The 8,022-nt window shown below is 34.9% G+C and overlaps 1 protein-coding gene across 1 annotated transcript; it reads right to left on the reverse strand.

Annotated features, from left to right (window-relative positions):
- Positions 1 to 1,603: 1,603 nt before the first annotated feature.
- LOC107479418 (sucrose synthase) lies at positions 1,604 to 7,575 on the reverse strand. Its single transcript, XM_016099555.3, has 14 exons — positions 7,410 to 7,575; positions 6,466 to 6,580; positions 5,894 to 6,020; positions 5,444 to 5,595; positions 5,146 to 5,338; positions 4,430 to 4,765; positions 4,222 to 4,317; positions 3,954 to 4,127; positions 3,729 to 3,845; positions 3,463 to 3,629; positions 3,130 to 3,354; positions 2,492 to 3,055; positions 2,009 to 2,147; positions 1,604 to 1,898 (listed from the first exon to the last, which is right to left on the reverse strand). Exons 2-14 carry the CDS (start codon positions 6,552 to 6,554, stop codon positions 1,869 to 1,871), a joined length of 2,409 nt encoding a protein of 802 aa, XP_015955041.1. The 5' UTR covers positions 6,555 to 6,580; positions 7,410 to 7,575; the 3' UTR covers positions 1,604 to 1,868.
- Between the last annotated feature and the right edge of the window lie 447 nt (positions 7,576 to 8,022).

The raw sequence follows: 8,022 nt of genomic DNA on the forward strand, positions 1-8,022 counted from the left end.
TCTGGTTAAAAGGACCTAACTTCTCTTTTTGTTTTTTTTTTTGGTTTTTTTTTGGGATAAATCATAAAATATACTTGAAGAATTTTATAGTTGATAAAAATATACTCGAATTTTGTTATCAACAAAAATACTTCAAATAATTTTAAAATGTGATAAAAATATCCAATATGTATTCTCAAAAAATGTTTTAAAAATTGAATTTTGATATAGTTTCTTGCAAGCATGATTAGAAAAATAAAATATTTTTATCCTTAAAATTTAGTGACTTTTCACTGAGTATTTTCTTTTTTTTTTGTTAATAATCAATAATATTTTTAAAAATTAAAAAAAATAGAAATCAAATTTTTATCCGATTATTTTTGCATATTTTTTAAATAGTTATCTAAATATTTCTATAAAATTTTAAATCATGTGATTTGTCAAATACAAAAGTTATTTGCCACTTACAAAAAATTTTTTTTGGATATTTTTATTGCATTTTTAAATTATTTGAGAGTATTTTTATCGATAACAAAATTTGAGTATATTTTTGTCAATGAAAAAATTATTCAGCTGAATTTATGATAATTTACCCTTTTTTTACATTTAGATAATATTAATATTGTTCATACCCTATTCCAATATTATAGCCCAGACCCAAGTAAGTCAAAAAGCTCTAATCCAAAGGTCGGCTTATCACCCACCCGACCTCTCCAAAGAGGTCATGTGCAACATAAGCTCCTCCCCAAGAAAGTCGGGTTCAACATGAACTAGAAGATAACACTTATTCAAATAGGTAATTGTCCCCTAAAATCTCTCATCTACTTCTAGAAGAGATATCTCAACAATCCACCTTCAGAAGTGGAACTACTCCAACGGTGATTATTGGATCATCACCTATAAATACACTAACCCACTTAGGTAAAGCTAAGTTCTAATACTCTCACGTACGCATCGTAGTGTCTTTACAAGTACCACCCCCATATTCTCTCACGTACGCAACTCGGATTGCGGCTCCCAAACGCTAAGCAAAGCGGAGATCATCTCCTTCTAACGTTTGGGCCAATCTTTCAAGTCCAATCCATCCCTTTCAGGTTACCTAGGTAACAAATATGTAGTCTTATTTTATATATATATATTGTGGATAAAATTTTTCAATTTTTTATTTTAATAAATACATAATAAATAAATTAATAATTTAAATTTTGTATCCTTTATTTAATACACATATTAGTTAAACTTTTTTTTTAAGTAAAATAGCAAATCAGTCCTAAGAATTTTTAAACTCTCTTACCTAACCAAATAAAATTACAATCCAGCCTCTTAACTTTACCCGACCAAAAATACCATGGAAAGTAAATAAATAAGAAAAAGCATGTTTATTCTTTCCGATTTTAAGGATTAATCAGTCTCACATTGTTTATGATAAGGACCATGTCATTATTTCATTTGAATCAGTCAGAAACTATATCCCTTTCGCTTTTTTTTTTTTCCTTCCTGAGTGTGCTATTATTTGGAATGTATTATAAACACGAGACATTCTAAATCAATACTAGTTTAGCTATTACGTTTTGAAGTTAAAAAGATAAAAGCAACTATGTACAAAGTCCATGAAGGGAAAATGTGAACCAAATAAGTGGAGAGGACAATGCTTAGAATTGAAATGATAGGGTAGACCCCAAATTTAAAGATTTCAAAACATCCAATAATACATAATAATAATAAAAATAAAAATAAAACACTTTTTTAAGCTTTTCTTATAATACCAAAACCTAATCAAATACAATATCAAAATAATTGAAATATATATATCAACTCCACAAGACTCCAGAAGAGAAAAAGCCGATTTCACCATATATGAAGTTCCTCAATCTTCACTTGACTTGATTTTACTCGACAGCAAGGGGCACAGACTCAGCCTGAGGTAACAAGAACAAAATAATATCTTATTAGCTAAACATCAAAAATAAAAAATGAACACATAAATGACGGAAGCCATTGAACAATGTTACAAGAGAGTTATGCATACCAGCATGCGGTATTTGAGGGCATAGAACATCTCAAGGTAACGCTTGCTCTCGCGGCGGTCAAGGTTGGTCACATGCTTCCAGAAGCCGTAGACTCCAGTGAGAGTCAGCAGGCGGTCGGAGTAAATTTGCCACGTATACCTGTGAACAAGGCAATGCAAAAGAAGAGGAAAATTCAGCTTAGATGGTCTACTATAGTTCCAAGTGAAATTTCAAGTAGTAAAATGGTGTGATGATTAATAATGATCCTTAAAACCATTGATTTGGTGTCAAAGTTTATACACCAAATTTCAACCATTAATCTTGTGTTGACTAGCTCATTACTTTGATACTAAAGACCAATGATGAAAAGACAGCCCAGTCCACAAACATTCCATGTTGATGTATGATATGGAAAATGACCAATCCAAAAAAGTGTATATACGCAGCCTAGCTTGATGAAAATTTAGTGCAATTCTTTTAAATTAAAAAAAAAGATTGCTTACTTCTCATGAATACGCTTGAGACCACCCTGAGAGATCTTGTCCCAGTGAGATGGATCAGCCTTGCTCTTCTCGAAGAAATCAACAAGAATCTCAGCTGCGCGATCACCATGGTAAGGATCAATATGGTAGCCCGATTTTCCATTGACAATGATCTCAGCAGGACCACCATTGCAAGTTGCAAATGTTGGCAATCCACAAGTCATGGCCTCAACAACTGTCAGACCGAACGCTTCGTAGATCGCAGGCTGCACGAAGGCACCTTTGGTGTCACAGATCACACGGTAAAGCTCTCCATTCCTCACTCTGTTCATTTGTGAGGAGATCCACCTGAATTGGCCGTTTAGCTTGTAAGTCTCAATGAGGCCATACATCTTCTTCATCTCAGCTTTCTCTTCCAAGTCCTTGGACTCCTTCCGCCTGTCTCCAGCGACCACGACAAGGTTCACAAGCTCCCTAAGGCGGGCGTTCTTGCCGTACCACTCAACAAGTCCTGTGATGTTCTTCACACGGTCCAACCTCGCCATGGTGAAGATAATTGGCTTGGTACGATCCTTCAGTACACATCTGTTTCGATGGCATCACATTAGCAAAATTAAAGAAGCATAACTAAGGAAGACAATAAAAGAATGGAAACTAACATGTGCTCCTCGTTCTCTACATTGCTATACAGTAGCTCTTCAATCTCCGGGTGGAAGGATGTCAACCTGCGCTCGGTTTCGGTGTATGGGAAGTAAATGCTCATGTCGGCACCGGGAGAGACAATGTTAAACTTTGGATCGAAGACATCAATGCCGTGGACAACACGGTAGAGTCCAGGAAGGGTGAAGTGAGTGTGGCTCTCATATTGTCCAACAGTGTCCTTGCTGTAGAGTTACATAGAAATAACAAAGAATTAATTCAGTTGAGCAATGAGATGAACAAACAGAGAATATAAACTATAAAGGGATGTATATCTGAGGTATCTATCTCACCTTCCAGCAATTTCTTGGAAGGTACTGGTGATGATGAAATCTGTGTGGTTCATGGCAAAAAGATCAGCTGTGAATTGGCATGAGAAGTGATATTTGTCATCAAATTTCTTCCAGTAAATGTCAGATTCTGGATATTTGGTCTTCTCAAGTGCATGAGCAATGGTACACTAAAACAGGGGTTAAAAAGAATGGGAGAAAAGATTTAGGCCTTTGGGTAAAGAAAGTGTAAAGGAATGAACAAGGTGCTGAACTTCAATGCTACTAACCTGAGTTACACCCAATTTGTGTGCTAACAGAGAGGCAACAATGTTTCCATCACTGTAGTTTCCAACAATCAGATCTGGCTTGCCTTTCAACTCTTTGGCAAGTTCATGAGCAGCATCCTAGTTAAAAAGAAAAATTGTATCAAATCTGAATGTTAATTCAATTTGAAAACCATCCAGATGTTCTAATTATGTGCCAATTGTGATGAATAAACTAAAAAAAATCACCTCAGTGTAAGTTTCTAGGTAGGGCCAGACTTCGAATCTTGAGATCCATTTGCGAACAATTCCTTTCTCTGTTCTAAAGGGAACTCGAAGAATGTGGCAATGTTCAGTGCCGAATACCTTCTCAAGACGTTGGCCGCAAGTAGTTCCAACGGCATCAGGGAGAAGCCGGGTGAGCTGCATTTTAAAAGCAATCACAGGCTCGAGTTAGTGAAAATCGATTCACTATACATAAGTCAGCTAAATATTTACATCTGGAATAGGGAGATACAATGAGAATGCGAGGTGTGATGTCCAAGCCTTGTTTCTTGATGCGGTTGAGCATCTCATTCTCCAATGCACGAACTTGATCCAAGATGTAAACAACCTGATCATAGAATCAAGAACAGTTTATGCCAATTAACATTATTGAAGAGTAAAATGTTAACACGAAAATAGAATTACAAATTTTATCATGTGATCTGGAGTTCTCAACTAACCTGGCCACCAGTATCAGGGTATCCCAAGACATTGTCTTGAGCAAAGTAACCATGGGGAGAAAGGATCACCACATTGAAGACCATAGGGATCCTTCCAAGGAATGTCTCCAGGGTACAAGGGTCAGGTGCCTCGAGGAGATCCAGGAGAAGCTGGATCATCTCGAGGACACGCTCGGCGGTGTCACCCCACCCTCTCTCCAAACCAATCTCCTGGAATTTGTGCTCGAATACTGAGTAGGGTGTTTCGGGAGCAAGTGTAACCAGATAGTCCTCTGCCTTTCTCAGAACATGTTGAAGAGAATTCAGGTTTTGAATCCTGTCATTCAACATCATAGTCTGCAAACAACCAACACTTTATTGGTAAATCCAATAATATACCTACAAAACCAGTAATGCCTCATAACTAGTAAATTTGCACTTCAAATTCAGTTATTAGACAAGCCTCTTATGTCAATTACTGTTAATTGTTACTTAAAACAAAATGTCTTTTATTCATTTTTCTCATGAACAATAAGGCCAAGGTATATGCCTCTACCATCTGTGACTGGTTCCAGAGGTAGTTACAGATCACTGCCCCCACCTAAGTGATCATCACTTCAGCAAAGGGAATCAAACTCGTCTTTTAGGATACAAGGTCATTGCTTTACCAACTGTGCCAATCATCTTTTATTGTTCGAAAATTTGTGAATTTACTGCCAGAAGTGCACAGAGCATACCTTTCCATTGTAACTATGAAGCCTTAGGAACTCCAGCAATGGCTGCATGCTCTCCTTGCCATGGAAAAGCTTAGCGGAAAGGTGGCGGTTAAGGAACTCAACGCCATTCCCAATTGACTTGTTAAGTGTTGGGCGGGGGAAAGATGCGTTAAAAGGCTCAAAGTCCAACTCAAGCACAAAGTTGCCGTTGGAACTACATCAACACAAACCAAAAAAAAAAATTGTGGACTTGTCTTAACACAACAAACGGAAGAGAACACTAAGCATTTGAAACTCAAAAACCTTACTAGTTTATTACCTGCCATCAACAAGCTCTTCCTTGAACTTGAGGTACTCAGCAGGACGTAACTCATCAACAACGAGCGCGTGCACATTCACGCGCAGGTACTCCCAAACACCAGGCCTTAGACGAACTGCCAAAGCAACAAATGGTGGCAGCACTATAGCTTCCTGCAAGACACAACAAACAGAAACAACCAAATGAAATGACACAAATTTCAACAAACCCCACCAAACAAACTTTAATATAAAGCAAAATCTAAAATGAAACCAAGAGGAAAATGTGGCAGAACTTTTACATGCAACCACTAATTTCTACTTTATTTCTTGTCAGCTGCTACTCCAATAGCAGAATCAGCTGAATTGTAGTCCCCACACGTACATACAGTTTTTTTCAGGCTTAAATTCAATAAACGTGGTAGTACACTACAAATATCATTGTTCCCAAATAAATAAATAAAAGAATTACCTGAGTAGATCTCAGAACTTCTCCAAAGGCACCATCATATAGCTTCTGCCTCTTCTCTTCAGGGATTTCTTCAAACTCAGCAATGACCTGGTGGTGCTGCAGGATTCCCTTGCCCTTAGCCTCGATCCTTTTTAACACCAAAAAAATAGTGTTACTTACGTTCACATCCTTGTACATTAAAATATCAAATTCATAAGAACAAATAAATAAAGACTAAACATCAAATTGGTGCCGATTAATTTCACGGATTAAATACTTTAGTTCTCTAACAAATTTAACTTTATTATTCAAAAATTTTTCAAAAATTACTCTTGTCACTGTTTTGCAATAATGTTTTTTTTTAAATCTAATTATTTAATAATAAAATTTATGAGTAATTTATTTATTTTACAGACAAATTAAAAATTTTATTAAAAGTGATGGAAAAAACAATTTATCTAATCAAAATAATTCTCCGAAAATTTTAAAGTAATAAAAATGTGTTAAAAACTAAATATACAATCTAAGTTGGATACTAGATATTTACTCGTAAATAAATAAACAAAATAAGAATTAAAAAAATAGCTATCTACCTAGCAAGAAGGGCCAAAATCTCATTCCTCTGTCCAGCGAGAGTCTCATCGAGCCTCTCTTTGAGAGAGTGAGAGCGAGTCAAAGCCATGGCCCCAAACGAAAAACTTCAACGAACTGCAACATAGAAAAAAAGCAGCATGAAAAGAAACTGATCAGACTTTTTTCTCCAATTTTTTTTTTAAAGGATAAGGAGGGTCACCAAAAGTCAAAACCAAAAAACAAATATTGAAAATTTGTAAAGAAAATTCCAGAAACACTAGATTGGATTTCAAGACCGGCCAACCTTCACCAACCACCATTTCCCAAATAAAATATATTAAAACAAAAAATACTAAATAATAAATGCAGGTCCTGTAAGATCTCTGTACAATAGGGAATAAAGTCAAGATGCGGTTTCATTTTTCCACCATTACCATCATTTTCTTTCTTTTAAATAATATTTCATTAATTAGATTACTAAAAGAAAGAAAACAAACAAATAAGCAAAAAGAAATCCATCTTAATTGATTATTGCAAGCTCAAGCCTCCGAAATGAGTAAACCCCGTCATGGATCAGAAAATGGCGTTTTTTTTATTTGATCTTGTTTTAACACAGAAAAGTTCCTCATTTGGAATGTGAAACACTGGAACTTTCTTTAGCATCAAAATTTGAGCAAAAAGACAACCACACAGAACCTAATCTGAGGAACAAAGTAGGGGAGTTTCACTTTCTAAGTACAGTGAACCAAGTCTCTAAGCTCTCTCTCACATGGAAAAAAAAAACAGATAACTATATCTATATCTATAGAACAAGGATCGTGTCAGAGAAAGTCTGATCCAGTGGTTAGTGGTAATTACAGCACAATGATGAGTTTGCTGAAAGAGCTAGATCTTTCAGAATAATAAGCTAAGAACATAAAGGAAAGAAGAAAGAAAAAAAGAGAAAGAAAGAAAGAAAGAATACCAATGGAGAAAAGAGAATGAACGTAAAAAAGGAAGGGGTGAAGGAGAAGAACGGAATGAATGAATGGAAAGAGAGGTGGTGGATGCGTTAATTTATAGACAAGGAGCGCCAAAGGGGAATACCGGAGACACTTTACAGGAGAAGAAAAATACATGCAACAAACTTTACTCTCTCTCTCTCTCTCTCTCTTTCTGGGTAATTTTGTAAATGCACAATGTCAAAATTTACGTTCTTCACGAAGCCCGCAGTATCATATTCCATTTAATTTATGTACTGTATTATCATAGAAAAAAAGTTATAGTATTTTAGTTATATTGCTTAAATAAATATTAAATATATTAGTTAAAAAAAAGAGAAAGTATATATTGCCAACAATAAAGGATCCAACAAAATTTACTAGTGCCGATAAAACATAAATATATAACATAAAGTATATTTTTATTTTTAATATTATAATTTTTTTAAAACTATTTTTACATCTAATTTGATTTAATTTTATCTTGACATTTTTAATTTATATTAAAATTATCCTTGAACGTTAATTTTATCTAAAATTTTATGGACAAAATTAAAATATTTAGAGACATAGAATAGCTTTAATACAAATAAATAA

The sequence above is a fragment of the Arachis duranensis genome, chromosome 3 (genome assembly GCF_000817695.3).
Source record: "Arachis duranensis cultivar V14167 chromosome 3, aradu.V14167.gnm2.J7QH, whole genome shotgun sequence".
NCBI lineage: Eukaryota > Viridiplantae > Streptophyta > Magnoliopsida > Fabales > Fabaceae > Arachis > Arachis duranensis.

Coding starts and splice junctions, on each gene's coding strand:
- LOC107479418 (XM_016099555.3), bottom strand. CDS start 6,554: ATGGCTTTGACTCGCTCTCACTCTCTCAAAGAGAGGCTCGATGAGACT. Junction 4,318..4,429: donor ACCCTGATACTGGTGGCCAG/GTTAGTTGAGAA, acceptor TTCTATGATCAG/GTTGTTTACATCTTGGATCA. Junction 3,846..3,953: donor ACCTAGAAACTTACACTGAG/GTGATTTTTTTT, acceptor CTTTTTAACTAG/GATGCTGCTCATGAACTTGC.